This window comes from Mustela putorius, unplaced genomic scaffold (assembly GCF_011764305.1).
Source record: "Mustela putorius furo isolate JIRA1106 unplaced genomic scaffold, ASM1176430v1.1 tig00537335_pilon_pilon_pilon, whole genome shotgun sequence".
In the NCBI taxonomy this organism is placed as follows: domain Eukaryota; kingdom Metazoa; phylum Chordata; class Mammalia; order Carnivora; family Mustelidae; genus Mustela; species Mustela putorius.
The window spans coordinates 1,102,725-1,119,172 of NW_025422457.1; the positions used below are offsets into that span (position 1 = coordinate 1,102,725).

Sequence of the window (16,448 nt, forward strand, 5' to 3'; positions counted from 1 at the left end):
TTAAGTTATATGTGAACCAGAAATCTACATAAAGGACTACTGGTATTTTAGGTAAAACATGAATAGAATTGTTCATGCTTTAAAAATACATAAAATTGGGGCACCTGGGTAGCTTAGTCATTAAGCATCTGCCTTTCGCTCAGGTCATGATCCCAGGGTCCTGGGATTGAGCACCATGTCGGGCTCCCCCCTGAGTGGGGAGCCTGCTTCTCCTCCTTCCACTCTGCCTATTTGTGTTCCCTTTCTCGCTATGTCTCTCCAAAAAAATAAGTAAATAAAATATTTTAAAAATACATACAATTTATTATATGTTTCCATTTCTAAGGGGCTTATTTAGATTTTTGTTGTTGTTGTTTCTAGCTCTTAGTAATATTTCACTTTATTTTGAAGATTTTGTTTATTTATTTGAGGTAGAGAGAGCATATGAGCAAAAGTGGGGTGGGGGGGTCAGAGGAAGAGGGAGATCATGACCTGAGCCAAAGGTAGATGCTTAACCAACTGGGCCACCCAGACATCCCTCTTAGTAATATTTTAAATAGTTGATGTTGTTTAATATGTGACCTCTATATAAATATTAATATGTTAAAATTACTTTTTAAAATAGCAGCTATGTTTAGATTGCTTTAGTGAAAAACTTTGTTCCTTTAATAGAGAAACAAAGTAAATATGACCAAGCCTATATTTTGCTTTTGGGTTTTCTTTCCTAACAATACAATAAAGAATAAAATAAAAATGAAAAAAAAATGGGTTATAAAGTAGAATGAGATATCACTCTGACATTAAATCAGCTGCAGCTAAATGCTATCAAGAGCAGCATCTGTTACTATGGATCATCTCTAATTCAGGGTCACCTTAAAAGGAAGCTTTGACTTGCTTTATGGTTTCTAAAAATAATTCATAGTCGCCTTGGGTAGCTATAGCCTTTACTGTACCTAAATTACAGAGCTTACATGAGGAACTTAAAGTGGCCACCCTTTCTGTACTGCAAAATCAGTAGAATCCTGCATTGTGTGTTAAGTTCTAAAGCATAAGTAATAGAGAAGTAGATGTATAAATAAGTCAAGGATTTGTGTAGTGATAATTTTTCTTTACATTTGTGTTATTCAAATTAGATGAATAGATTTGACATGCTTTTTAGAACTTCATTTTAAGTTTTTTCTTTAAAGTATCTCTGGTACAAAGAATTAGTATGTACATGTGTGTTGCATATTACTCAGGGAAATTCTGTTTCTCTTATTTCTCAATAGATGAGTTGTTTAAGGGTTTTTGGGATAGCACTAAGATTTGAAACAGCTGGGGAACATAAAAGGACCTATACTTTTTCTACACATTTGAAGCTTAGATTGCCCCCAGAGATCCAGAAATAGGATAGTTCTAAATTATGATTGGCATCTGGATTCTAGGCAGATCTCATTTGGAAGAGAAGCATACCTTTTTAGGCTTGGGGGTTCCTAAAGCCACATCTATCTGTACTTAGGGTATTCAGTAAATTGACAGCTATGTAACAGTACTCACAAAGTGGATCCAGCCTGCAGAGGCATGTATTGATTGGACTACACTGTGTTTTAAAATATCTAGATTTGTGGCTTGTCCTGCAAATGGGAAGATGTGACAACTTTAACCCATCACCACAGGGCAGCAACTAACTAGATGGACATGTGCTCTCACTTGACAGAATCTATACCACTCCTTAACCTGAAGGTGTCAGTTGCCATTTATCACCATACTTGTACAATCTCCCATTTGCTCAACTCACTTGTGTTCCTACTCTGCAACTATAGGCTTAAAATACATAATTTATAATCATTAGTCTACATTTTTTTTCTGTATCTGGTGCAGCTAAGTGAAAATGAGTAACAATTTAATATAGTAGAAACAACTCATTTTTTTCCAAGAACATATATATTTGTCTTCATTTTCTGTTCCTTTTTTTATTCCCTGAAATATTTACTCTTACGAAATTCTACTCATTTCAACACCCAACACCTTGAATCTTTTGGTCACATCTGTCCAGAGTAGTGTCTTCTTCTCCTAAAGTTTTAGAATATTTATTTTTTTTCACCACTATAACTTTATTATAGTAGAAACTTAGAGAGTCTCACTCAGTTAAAAAATGACTGTGTTCCTATGAAGAGCCCTTTCATTAGTCTTTGCTTAATGTGGTTCACAGTTCATTGTTGTCATTTGGAAGAATAAGGAAGTAGTACCTTTCAACTTTATTTCCCTAGTTTTCTTAATTCGCCTTTGGACATCATATTTCAATACTGTTTTCCTTGCTTTCAGTTACAGATGAGGACACGGTAAAGAGGTATTTTGCCAAGTTTGAAGAAAAATTTTTCCAAACCTGTGAAAAGGAACTTGCCAAAATCAACACATTTTATTCAGGTGAGTAGTTTTTTGGTACAACATGCAGAGAACAATTTCTGCTGCTGAGGAAAGAAAAATTCTCCCATATCAGTATTTAACCTTCTGATTGTAATTTTTAAATTGGGGCTTTTTTTCCTCCTATATTGTACTTAGGGATATTTTCTTTAGCTGGGGTAGGAACGCATCTAGTACCTCAATAATTTAAGCCTAATACAGTCATTGCCTAGTTTCTTTTGCAGTTGCAAGGATTTGGGAACCTCATTGTGAACTAGTACTTTGATAGAGCTTCACTGAAGACCAATCTGAAGCTTCAGAAGAGTCAGAAATTTGATTTTATTATTTCAGAGCTAAATTAGACAGTTCCTGCTTATTAATTACATTACTTGGCCTATCCATTGTATGGAATATTCCTTTCTGTCTCTCTAGAGCATTGTCTCCAGAGTGACATCTACAAGATGCTATTGGAGTTAAGAAGGAACTACTAGAACTTCCATTTATTTATATCTGGCCCTTTAAAATTCTGTTTTATATATATATATATATATATTTATTTAATATCCTACACCTTTAGTATCTTTTTTTCATCCCACAAAGCTCAGGTTTCTTGACTCCTTCATCTATTCCAATTGTCAAGGCCCCCCCCACCAGAATTATTTCCCTCTTCATCAGTTATCTTAACCACTTTGTCCCTTGTGCTTTTTAATCTCCTCACCCTCATTACCTTGTAATGCTTCTGCCCAGTGAAACTCCCAACTGCAGACCAGACCAGCCTTTTACCTTCTTTATGCCTACCCACATGCTGCTTAGGATAGCCAGGTGAAAAAAAATCACAGCAGAACAAATTTAAACCAGTATTAAATTCACTGTTAGATTCTTAACTATGTCATCAAAGCTTCCCATGGGTCCTAATATATTTCCATGCTCCAAAGTGGGTTCATTTTATTTTATTTGCTTTTTTAGTAGGCTTCACACCCAGCATGGGGCCCAACACAGGGCTCAAACTCATGAACCCACAACCCTGAGATCAAGACTGGAGTTGAGATCAAGAGTCAGATGCTCAACGAACTGAGCTACCCAGGTTCCCCTCCAAAGTGTTTTTCTAAACCCAACACCATTCTTTTGAATTCTCTCACCACCACCACCACCAATTTCTCCGTTACGCTCATTATTCCTCCTTCTTTACAAACAAATAGAAAGGACTTCAGGGGCGCTTGGGTGGTGCAGTGGTTAAGCATGGAACTCTTGGTGTTGGCTCAGGTCCTGATCTCAGGGTCATGGGATCAAGCCCTGCATCAGACTCTGAACTCAGCACAGAGTCTGCTTGAGTTTCTTTCTCCCTCCCCCCCTGCACACACACACACTCTCTAAAATAAATAAATAAGTCTTAAAAAAAAATTTTTTTTTAAACTAAAGAACTTCAGCTCCTATTGGTGTATAATATGTATGCATATCTATACCACTCCTCCCCTAAGTACTTGTTGACAGGTTTACCCTTAACTTTTTTCCCTCCAGTCTTTTTAGAAAAGATAGCCTTCTTAGTCTCTGGCAAATCTCTACAACTGCTGACCAAATTTTAGCTCCTCGAGACCTTGCTCCAGTAATTATTTCTTCTAAGAATTAGTAAATAAATGCATCACTGACCTCTCTCTTTACTGTTTAGTCTCCTTAGCAAGTCACTTCCTTCTAGCAAAAAAGAACAAGAAAGGAAGCAAATACCTTAATTCTGTGTCCTTCTCATCTTTTGCTTATGACTGGACTTCCTAGGCAAAGAGAGCAATTTATGCAGAGGCATAGAGCCGTGAAAGGACACGGTATATATGCATGTCCTTTACACTACTTTGTAAGCACCTAGAATGCAGAGACAAAATAGAAATATTATTTGAAACTGCAATGGATAGATTTTTAGCAAGAGAAAAATGTACAGAGAAATTGCAGTGTGCAAGAACAAAGATAATTTCTGGTTAGGAGGTAGGAGGAGGAGAGGAACCAGCAGTGTAGATGGAGAAGGAGAGGGCAGCCATGAAGAATGAGAAGAGGAAGCTAAAAGAGGAAGGCAAGTGCAGGGGAAAGAGTGTTTAGACTGAGAAAGGCCTATAGTCTATGACCTAAGGCTGTAAATGCAAAATGTAAAAGGTCAAGTTAATTAGCATTTTTCTTTTGCTATGGTTTTTTAGGGAAGGATCTCTGAGCCCAACTCTGGATAATTTAGATCAGAAAGAGTACCTAATGCTTCTTGGTATACAAAGCAGAAGAAATATTTATTCTTAACAATAGATACATATTTTTAATATGTTGAGTTATAACAAAAACTGTATACGAATTGTAACCCATTGCATCTGATCAGATATGTGTGTTTTATGTATGTTTGTATGCATCTATATGTGTGTGTATATGCAATATATTTAAACAATTAACATTTTTTCATGGAATTATTATTCCTTACCATGTGCAATATATTCTGTTTTCTATATTTATTTCTGTTTGACTTATAAAATGCTGATTTATGATCCACATAATTGCTTTTATTACCCCATATTGGGTTACAACCCCAGTCTAAAAAATAGTGTCTTAGATTTTATCGCTTTTCAAAAATAATCTTAGGGTTTCTACTATTAAAAATTGGCTATGATTATAAATGACTTTTTCCTGTTAGTATTGGCAGGGCCAGTTGGGCTTGTCTCTTGATGTCACCACAGAGTAGGTACAAATTGATAATCTTCAGACTAACTTTTTGTCACATCAGGAAGTGATAGGTAATATGAAGACATGATTGACAGAAACAGAATTTGGCACTTGTCCTAGACAGTATCATTTTCCCCCTTATTTAGCCACCTTCTCCATGGGAGATTGTCTTATAGACTGCAATTCTCATACACTAGGGCACAGAAAAACCATAAATAATACAGGGGTGAGTTCAGCTTATAAACGTACCTCTGCCCACTTGTGGAGATATCTCACAAATTATTCAATGGTCAGCTAAAAATGGTCACTTTAAAATGAGATATAGTCTTGATTGAAACTTCTAAATACCCCAAGCAAAATGCTATACAAGCTAAACAAAACAGAATGAATACTACTAAAATATAGATACTAATTTTCATATCAGTTCTTTTACCTACCAGTTATATTTTGGAGTTTTGAACCTTACTGTTTTTTTTAGAAGAAGTTTACCATTTAACTTTTCTAGACCTCCATGTCCTTGCTTGTAAAATGGACAAATTGATTCCCAGCCCTCTTGGGTTCCACCTGTAAGGAGTCAGAACCTATTGTCAGTATTTCACAAAACCTGATATTAGTAATTTTATTGGTTTTTGTTTTATTACATATTTTTGGTTAATAAGATAAGCATTTATATTAATGAAATAATTTTTTTACATTAAAAAAATTGTTTATTTTAGAGAGGGGGGACAGAGAGTGCATGTGTCAGGAGAGAGGGAGAGAATCCACAAGCAGAAACAACCCCCCCCCCCCACACACCCAATGAGCACAGAGCCTGGCACAGGGCTTGATCCCAGGACCCATGAATCACCAGCTGAGCTGAAACAAAGAGTCAGATGCTTAACTGACTGAGCCACACAAGTGCCGCAGTAGATTTAATATTTGAAGACCATGGAAGGAAAGGGAAGTGTTTTAAAGGAAGGCTCTCTTTTGATGATAGCATTACTAATCACTGAAGTCTCCTAGGTCTCTTCTAAAATGGCATCAATCCTGAAAGCTATAGTGCTAGAAATCTTTTTTGTGGTCATCAATAATGTTTTTTTCCATTGGTGATATTAATCACTATGTTACAACATCTTTCTCTTTGCTAGAACCAGTTTGCTTTCTCTCTCCATTCAAATACTTTGCTTCTAAGCAGTGTTTGTATGTGCCTACGTAAAAACAAAATCTTAGAATGTATCTGTTGCTTTTAATATTCCACAATTTAAATAGACAAGGCCTTTTTTTCTTTTTTCTTTCTTTCTTTCTTTCCCCCCACCCCCATTGGAATGTTTTAAATAGCTAGGGGCTTCTTCCTTCATTTCTAAACAATCTCAGGTTTTGTTTTTTGGTTTTTGGTTTTTGGTTTTTTTTAACCTGTCCTAATTTTTGGCTTCAGTTATTGTGACTTCACAGCAGCGTTATGATCTTTTCCTTTCTTTACCAAAATAGAGAGAAGAAAAGAAGGAAAGAAAATTGCAGTAGTGTTATTTATAAGTATATGAATTATGGCAATAGAAACAAATTTCTTGGCTATAAAATATTTTCAGGCTTTATATATATTGAAGACCAATCGGATAATAGTTACTCAGAACTATTCCTGTTATAGTTATTCCTATAATCCTGTTATGTGTTTTTCTTTATTCTAACTAAATTTCAGGGGTTGTATATTATACCACTGAGTGTGTGTAATAAAACATAAGCATCTTTTTCAATGAAATACTAAATATTATTGTACAAGTGATTATATGAATCTAGTACTCACATAGCTAAATTATGACTTAATGACTGGTTTAGCTCTTTGTTTGTATGTGCATAAAGACATGGATTAAGTATATATTAATTAGGGTGATCATAGGTCTGTAGTATTGTTTAAAATTCCCATTGGTCTTATTATTTTTTCCTACGTCATGATTCTCTTGAGTTTATTACAACAGAATCCATTACTTAAAAGCTGTTGAAGAATGGGGTTTGGGAGGTTGGTTAGGAGAGCAGTAAGGGACATGAATTAAAGCAACCAGACTGGCTTGCTTTCTTGTTAACATAGCTGATGAAAATTAAAATTACCATTATTTATCTACTATCCACAAGGGAGGATTTTTTTAAAGGAAGGTTCCTTTTTTGGTGGTAACGTTACTAATCCCCAAAGTCTCCTAGTTTTTGTTTTTTTTATTTTTAGTATTTTTTTTTATAAACATATATTTTTATCCCCAGGGGTACAGGTCTGTGAATCCTAGTTCTTTTTAAGACTGATAAGATTTTTTTTTCTTTCTAAGACTGATAAGATGGGGTATGTCCCTGGTCATGGCATAATATAGTTGTGGGATGGCATCTTCATTTAAAAAAAAAAGCTATCATCTAAATTAATATTTTTTTAAACTATAAGTTATGGCCCAATACATGGGTTAGGAAATTAAAATACATTGGGGCACCTGGGTGGCTCACCACTGCCTTCGGCTCAGGTCATGATCTCAGGGTCCTGGGATCGAGCCCCCATTGGGCTCACTGCTCAGAAGGGGAGCCTGCTTACTCCTCCCCCTCTGCCTGCCTCTCTGCCTACTTGTGATCTCTCTCTCTCTCTGTCAAATAAATAAAAATTAAAAAAAAAATACCTGGGGTCATCATGAGCATTTAAAAATAATATGAATAGAATAGAATAGAATAGAAAATACCAGACTATATCTAAAATGTTTATTTACCAATTGTATCTATAATTTATGTACAGTAAATTGTTTATGTACAACATGATGCTTGGTATTTTAGAATTTTGCCAAGTACTATGGAAACTGACATGAAGAAGCATTGATTTTACTTGGAGGAAAAGAAAGGGATTGTGGAAAAGCCACCAGAAGAAGTAAAATTTAAATTGGATCTTTGAAAATGTGGGGCATTTCCACATGCTCTTGGAGGAGCATTTTGGGGATAACAGTGGTCGAGGACTTGGAGTACAGTATTCCAAGGAAACACCTATCCATATGCATCGTGACATCAAATTACATGACATATTGGGGGTGAGGAGGATTATAGTCTGCTGAGCTGGACTTAGGGAGTAAGGATTCAGTTATTATGGGAAAAAATTGAAGAATATTATGTTTTATTCATATGTGGAGATTTTAGACTTCAGTATTTGAGGTATAACAATTTCAGGTAATAAGAATTCCAGATAAAAGCAGAACAAAAAAATTCATGTAATATAACAAAATTAACTATCCTGAGTCACTTAGGGTTGGTCAATTTTCTTACAAACTTACTTTGTATTTCAAATAACACTGAGGTCCATAATTTGAATTGGCAAGCTTGTGACATTGCAAGATAAGTATACAAAAAATAAATGTATTCTAAAACACTGACTTTATCAAGAATTATTCTTCAGTCCCATAACAATGTAATAGCTTTGTTATTCTGAAGATAGCTTATAGTTCTGAAATAACTTTTCTAAAAGTAAAAAATATATGTATAAATGAAATATATATATGAAAACTAAGAAAAGTTTTGTTAACCCTATAGCTCTTTGAGGGACATAGGTGCTTTGAAAATTTTTGAGTAGTTACTGGAAATTTTTATCAAATATTTTATTTTCTGAGAACTTATGGCATTAAACATATAATATTAAAGTAATAATTTGTTCTCATTCAGACCCATTTGATTTATTGGCATGAATAGAAATTGAAATTTATTGTCAAAATAGGTTCTCATCAGCATTTATAAAATTACCTAGAAATGTTCATTTTTATTTTTTGTAAGTATATTTGTAGATTTTAGTTCATAGGCCAAAGTGCATTCTTATGTATACACATTTACCTTTTTCCAGGTTCCGTGCTGTCCCCAAATGTTTGAGATTTTTGGATATCTGACTCTAGAAAACTGAGCTGTCGTTGAAACATAGTTTGGACCCTTGGTGTCAAAAGCAGTGTTTCTCAGTGTTTCTTTTTAAACTTGTTGATAAGTATTAAATGCTTTTGCTAAGTATAAAAATCTCACACCATAAGTTTTGGAATATTGAATTTTTTTTTCCCCCAAATTACATGCTTTTACTCCCCTCCTACCAACCAGAGATTTTCCCTCACATGCTCCTCTAGATAGCCTTGTCCTTAAGGAAGAAGATAGTTCCAAAAAAAATAACACTACCCCTGGTAATGATTTCTCCTCTATTTCTGTATGGGAACCTGGATTACTAGAGAATTTTTTCCTACATATTCATTAAGTCAGTCAGTCATTCAGGAAACATGGGTTGAGCCTACCATATACAAGTTCTTATAACTACAAAAATGGTGATGATAATCCACACAAAAGTTTATAGGTGAATGTTAATAGCATAATTTATATAGTGCAAAAATTAGAAACAATTCAGATGTCTGTCAGCTCATGAATATTTAAACAAAATGTGTATCCACCCAACAAAGTATAATTCAGCAATAAAAGGACCAACTACCGATACGTGATACATAGTGGATGAACCTCAAAATCATGCTAAGAAGGCAGGCAGATGCAAAAGACCGCATACTGTATGACTCCTTTATAAGAGTGTTCAGAAAAGGCAAATGTGTAGAAACAAGAGAGCAGATCATTGGTTCCCTGGGGCTGCGAGGTGGGAGTGAGGATTGACAGCCAGTGGCCCTGACAGAAGTGTATGGGATGTTGGAAATGTTCTAAAATTGGAGGATGCTGATGAGTGTACAACTCTATAAATTTACTAAAAATTAACAAACTATGTTTACCATGGGTGAACGCTATGCTAAGTATACCTGAAAAAGCTATTAAAAAATTTTTCACCATTAAAAAATGAAGATTTTTTTGCCCTCAGAGAGAAGTATTGGTTCAGAGAGCTCTCAACAGGCAATGAAACAAACATATAGACAAAGAATTACATTCAGTGTGCTTTGTATGTGTGTTTGTGACCTCATGAGTGTCCAATGAAGGGAGTTTCAAGGTGTGGCTGAGTTTTTAGGCTAGAAAGACTTTACATAGAAAATGATATTTGAGATTAGCTTTGTAAAAGGAGTTTGCCAGATGGGGAGGTATTTGTTTCCTGTCTTACTGCTGTCACGTAGGAAGTAGTGGTTCTTTCTTTCCGTTTTTTGGACTTCTTTCATTTTTAATATCCATAAAAATAGTTACAAAATATACGTATTGACAACTGGCTAAGGAAGGTAAACAAATAGCAAATTCATATATTAGATCAATAAAAGTTGATCATTCATATTATTTTCTAGCTTTTGTGTCTTGCTAATTACCTAAGATTTCTAATTAGCAAAGTAATTTCTAGTTGACCTTGGATAAATTATCACATTCTTTCATTAAATATATGTTTGTATTTGTATATATTATTTTTTCAAATGGCTTTTAAGTAGTCAGACATAAATAGTCAAGTTGTTAACAGAGCAGAAGTGTTAAATATATCTTTTGGTCTAGGAGCATCATGAAAAGTTGTTAACAGAGTTGAAGTGTTAAATATATCTTTTGGTCTAGGAGCATCATGAAAAAATTACACAATCACTAAGTGCACCATGAACTAAGAAAGAACCAAAAAGTTCTACATTGATTTTGACCAGAAGGACAGTAAAATGAACAATTTTGCAATAGAATTGCTTAACTTTTATAAAAAGAACATCCAAGGGGCGCCTGCGTGGCTCAGTGGGTTAAAGCCTCTGCCTTTGTCTCGGGTCATGATCCCAGGGTCCTGGGATCGAGCCCCACATCGGGCTTCCTGCTCAGCGGTGAGCCTGTCACTCTCTGCCTGCCTCTTTGCCTACTTGTGATCTCTCTCTGTCAAATAAATAAATAAAATCTTTAAAAAAAAAAAAAAAACTTCTAAGATTCATTTTGCCTTTTCAGTGTTAGATTTGAAAATAGGTGAATTGTTCTCTTTCTTATAATATGGAAGACTAGGAAGAAATTCTGAATACCTCTCACTATAAAACAGTAAAATGCTACCTAAAATATGCAGAATTATTAGATACAAAATAAAATACATGGTTAAGATAGCTAAAGACCTGAAAAAAGTATCAAAACTATGCACAAAAAAGAAACTATCAAAATTGACTTTTTGAAATAACCAATTAGGGGGACATCTGGGTGACGTAGTGGGTTAAGTGTCTGCTCAGGTCATGGTCTCAGGGTCCTGGGATCAGCTGGCGCCATGCTCCCTGCTCAGAGGAGGGAGTCCACTTCTCCCTCTTCCCCCACTTGTGCTCTCTCACTTGGTCTCTCAAATAAATAAAATCTTAAAAATAGCCAACTAGAACTTTTCAAATGAAAATATAATCTCTGAAATTAATATCTTAACTACTTAAACCTGAGAATTAGGTAGAGATTAAGAGAAAGTTTATACACTTGAACATAGAGCTGGAGTAGTTACCCAGAATGCAACAAAAAGAGAAAGAGAGGAAATATAAGCTATGAAAAGAGCAACAAGTTTAAGTGGCCATAGTTGGTGTCTGTGATTTGCTTTTTCCACTAGCTGTTTCCTATTTCCTTTGCCCTCAGCCTTTCGGAAGCCCAACTGGCTGGGGTTCTTTACTAGATGGGATGACCCAAACTTTAATTACTGAAGAGTCTGAATCCTTAATAATTCTTTTCTTTGATTTTTAGAGTTTTCCATTAACTTTCATTACTTGTCATGGAAAAACTAGGTTGTGTTCCAGAGAGTCTCCTGGGTTATGGACACAGTCCTCCTTACTCCTACTGTGTATCAAAAACTCACTTTCCCCTTGGTAATTAAGATCAATAACTAACCAGTAAGTAACTTTTTTGCCTACTAGTTCAGTGGTATGATGAGTACAAAATGGCATGACTGCCAGATGGCAGTCTCATGTTCCAGTGCAGTAGAATCATTGTTGTATTCCTCTGAAAGAAGCATTTTCCACTAAGAACTAAACAATAGGCAGAGTTCAAGTTGCAAATCGGAAAGCAAGAATTAAGTGAGTGTTTTTTGGTTATAGTAGGGAGAGGAGCCACTCCCACTTTGATCCCTTGAATAGACTCTGTATTTGGCTATGTTTGTAAAAGCACCAATAAATATAATGGTCTTAATTCTGCATCCTATAAAACAGAACCCAGTTCTTACAAATTGTTGTCTCCCAACACACTTTGTTAAGTCTCTCTTTAGGCCAGCAATTTCTGGATAGGTGGTAAGATCTTATTATTCCATGGATATCCTTATTGCTTTACAACCTTTCCTGGGAAATGAGTTTCCTGATCAGAAACAAAGCTGTGTAGAATACCATGAAAATGGATAAGGCTTCCAGTCGATAGTGGTGCTAGCCAGGAACATTATGAGCAGGGAATGTACAACCATATCAAGAATACATTTATTCCAAAGAGGACAGATCTCTGCCCCCTGCATAAAAGAAGACATCTCATGGATTCACCCTGCCACTAGGTGGCTGACCAGCATTAGTAGGGAACGGTGCCATTTCTGGGGCTCAGAGACCATGCAGGTGTCTGTTGCCAGATGAGAAACTGCATTATTAGTTACATAGCTGCAAAGCAGGTGCTACAGACTCTGTTATTTGTTCCAGTGGTGATACCGCATCTAGAAAAATAGCTGCCATCAGAGTGACCACTATGCTATAAATTTACTACTATTAAATTTACTGTAAATCTATTAAATTTAAATTTACTATAATCCACAGTCATTTTTCAAGATCCATCTAATTTCTGCACAGACTAATCAGATAAATTAAATGGGGATGTGATAGATATCAACATCCCTGAATCTTTCAAGTCTCTGGTGATGGCACTAACCTCTGGAGTTCCCCTAGGGATGTGCTTTTGCTTCTTGGTTATTATCTTGATAGGGAGAAGTTCTAGAAACTTCCATTAGTCCTTCTTAAAATAATAGCTCATCTGGGTCACAGTCAATATGGAGATTTCTACAAGTGATCTGGTGTCTCTACTCCAATTATACATTCTGGAACAGAGAAAGCAATCATATTGTGAGTCTGGGGACCAACTGAGCTAATATTTCATCTGTCACCTGAACACTATAGACCTCCATTTGACTGCTGAACCAAGTGGCATTTGGAGTCTTCAGAAGTTTGAATCAGTTCAGAAGTACACAGAAGGGATAATTCTGGTGGATTCCAAAAACCCTTCCTCCATAGTGTGTTCTCTGCCTTCTCCCAGTTACTCAAACATCTACCTAGGTGTTGTTATGAAGGGATTTTTGCAGCTGTAAGGTCCCAAATCAGTTGACTTTAAGAATGAGAGATTATCCCAGGTGAGCCTGATCTACTCACATGAGCCCTGAACTATTCCGGAGGAGAGATTCAAATCATGAATATTAACAAGGTTGTACAACCATCACCATTATATAATTCTAGAACATTTCCATCACCTCCAGAAGACTCCATACCCATTAGCAGTCACTCCCCATTCTTAGTGCCTCCTAGACCCTGGCAACCACTAATCTTTCTGTCTCTGGATTTCCCTGTTCTGGACATTTCATATAAATGGAATAATAATAAGACAATATGCAGCATTTTGTGTCCGGCTTCTTTCACTTACCATGATTTATTTACGATTCATTCATGTTATAGTATGTACCAGTACTTCATTCTTTTTTATGAATTTAGGTTGTATTTTTTTTATGAATTTAGATTGTATTCCACTATTGTGATTACAAATTCATGAATATGTACAAGTTTTTCCGTGAACATATATACCTAAGAGTCAAATTGCTGGATCTTACTGTAACTAACTCTGTGGTTAACTTTTTGAGAATTGACAAACTGTTTTCCAAATTATAATGTGGTTGTACCATTTTGCATTCTCACTTTTGTGGCTTTTTAGATTCTCTGTCTTCATCTGTAAAAACCAAGGGTAAACTTGAGGTTTTGCAGGGAGGGAAATGTAGGAGCGAAAGGTAGAATGAAATGGTAGACTAAAACACTTTGTTCCTATCCAGTACTAAATATTATATGTAACATGTAACATTTTTTTTTCCTAGAAATTTTAGGGAAACAGGCCAGAATAAACAGTAACTAATCAAAAGTCAGTGAGAACTTTACCAGTTTTTTTTTATCTTGATGATTTGAAATTGTTTTTTTGTTTTTATAGAAAAGCTTGCAGAGGCTCAGCGCAGGTTTGCTACACTTCAGAATGAGCTTCAGTCATCACTGGATGCACAGAAAGAGAGCACTGGCGTTACTACACTGCGACAGCGCAGGAAGCCAGTCTTCCATTTATCCCATGAGGAACGTGTCCAGCATAGGAATATTAAAGACCTTAAACTGGCCTTCAGCGAGTTCTACCTCAGTCTTATCCTGCTGCAGAACTATCAGGTACTTAGAGTCTTATCCTGGAGAATGGAACCTTCAAATAATTGAGAAGTTTGGAATTAACCTTGAACGATACTAATGGGCCAATCTAAAAAGGAAAATCTCTAGCATGTCATTATTTTTTAGGTTCTTAATATGATGTCAGATGTTCTTACTGGCTAAAAACCACATATCAAAGGTAGCAAAATAGTGTTAATAAGACTTCTATTGTTGAAGATCAGTTTTCTAAAACCTTTTTTACAGTATGCACGAGTAACCCTTGATTCATGGTTTACTTCCTATTTTTAGAGGCATCTCTAGCAGTATGTAGAAATAAGAAATTATGTATGTCCATCCAGCCATTGCTGTCTATGTAAGAGCTTTACATTCCTCCAAGCCTATAACAAAATTTCCACAAAGACAATTAGACAGTTAATTTTCCTGAAACTAACACTAGTAATATAAAAGATACTAACTTTACAGCTTTGCCACTGAGAATCCTTCCATTGTATAATCCACATACTATAATATAACTTTATTAAAATCTGTATGGAATTACTGGGTCTATTTTATACATGAGACTAATATAACACTGTATATTAACTACATTAGAATGAAAATAAAATTTTTTAAGAAAGTAAAAATGTTCTGAAAGAAATGAGGTCACAACAAGCAAGTATAGAGACTGGATATCTAGGCTATTGTGATGTGTCACTTAACATTTTTAAAATCCAATCTGAAAAGCTGAATTATCATGTACATTAAATTATGGAGACAGAAGGCATTTCTAATTCATTTCTAATCCTTTACATGTTTGCTTACATATTTAAATCTACGATGAATTTATTGAAAAACAGGTTATTTGTTCAGTAATAAACTTTTAAATAGGCAGAAGCATCTGATCTTTAAAGAGACCTTATATACTATTCTTTTTCCATTTTATTATTGTGATTAGTACTGCTAATCAGTGGTTATATAAAACATATAAAAAATAAAAGGTTATACAATGAAAGTATTCTAAGGGTAAATATTGGAGTTTTAAAATAAAAAGTCATTATAATCTCATATCTGCAGTAATCTAAGTTGTTAATGCATGTACTTATTTCCCTTTCTTTCCCTGTCATAATTCTACCTTCTTTGGTAATTTAATATATTATCATTCAAAGAAGAATCCTGTTGGAAAATAATTTTAGAAGAATAGTAAAGTATACAATGAGAAATTCCTTTCCTTTGAAATTTATCTGTAGCTTTACAATTTATATTTAAAAAGAAGTAAAAATACATTTTTTCTTTCTTATAATGCTATAAAACATTAACATTTCATATTTCATTGATTATGCTTGTGTGTTTCAGAGAAATACCCTTGTTAAATTTTTTTTATTAACTTTCCCAGAAGCGTTTGCTTGGGGTCACTATAACAAGCTCCTTGGGAAAACAAAAATAATTGTTAATTATAAAGGTTCTTTTCTATTCTCTATTCTTTAAGGCTGGCTGTTTTGTAAGAATATGTATTGAGAGTGAAGAGAATGGAAAATTAATTGAAAGTAGTCTCTAAATCACAGTGTATGCACCCCTGGGAGAATTTAATATGATTTCTTAAATTATGAGACAGAAATGATAAAAAAACAAATTAGCAAGCAAGCAAAGTCTAATTTGGAGTAAATGCTTAATTTGTTTACTGATAGGGATATGTGATCAATAAATTTGGGAGGTCTCTGGTTTAAAGAACTATACAAATCTACAGTTTCTTGCTTTTTTGCATGTATCAAAGAATAACAATTTGAGAATGTAGAAAAGTATAGTATTTTGATATCGTAGAAATGGAGGAAGAGTGCAAGCTCCTCTCCATTATCAGCCAAACCCTGTATGTATGATAAGTGTTACTCTTTTTGCACTCCCATCTCCAAACTGAAAATGGATGGAAGCAAAATGAAATTAAAAGAAACAGATGATCTTCCATTTTCTATGCTGGTTCATACATGCTTACATAATGGGGGGAAATACATAGCAATACCAGGACTGGTATATATATATATTTAGTGTATGATAAATCCAAAATATTTTTCTGATTGTATCCTTTTGATCATGAAGCAAAATAATACTAATTAACCTTTTTGAGAATAA

At 34.8% G+C, this 16,448-nt stretch overlaps 1 protein-coding gene across 1 annotated transcript in view; it reads left to right on the top strand.

Moving 5' to 3' along the window:
• XPR1 (xenotropic and polytropic retrovirus receptor 1) overlaps positions 1 to 16,448 on the top strand; it is a 253,833-nt gene that overhangs the window by 161,767 nt on the left and 75,618 nt on the right. The window contains exons 3-4 of the mRNA XM_045074328.1: positions 2,284 to 2,385; positions 14,125 to 14,348. Coding sequence (XP_044930263.1) covers positions 2,284 to 2,385; positions 14,125 to 14,348 — 326 coding nt within the window. The remainder of the gene's footprint in view (positions 1 to 2,283; positions 2,386 to 14,124; positions 14,349 to 16,448) is intronic.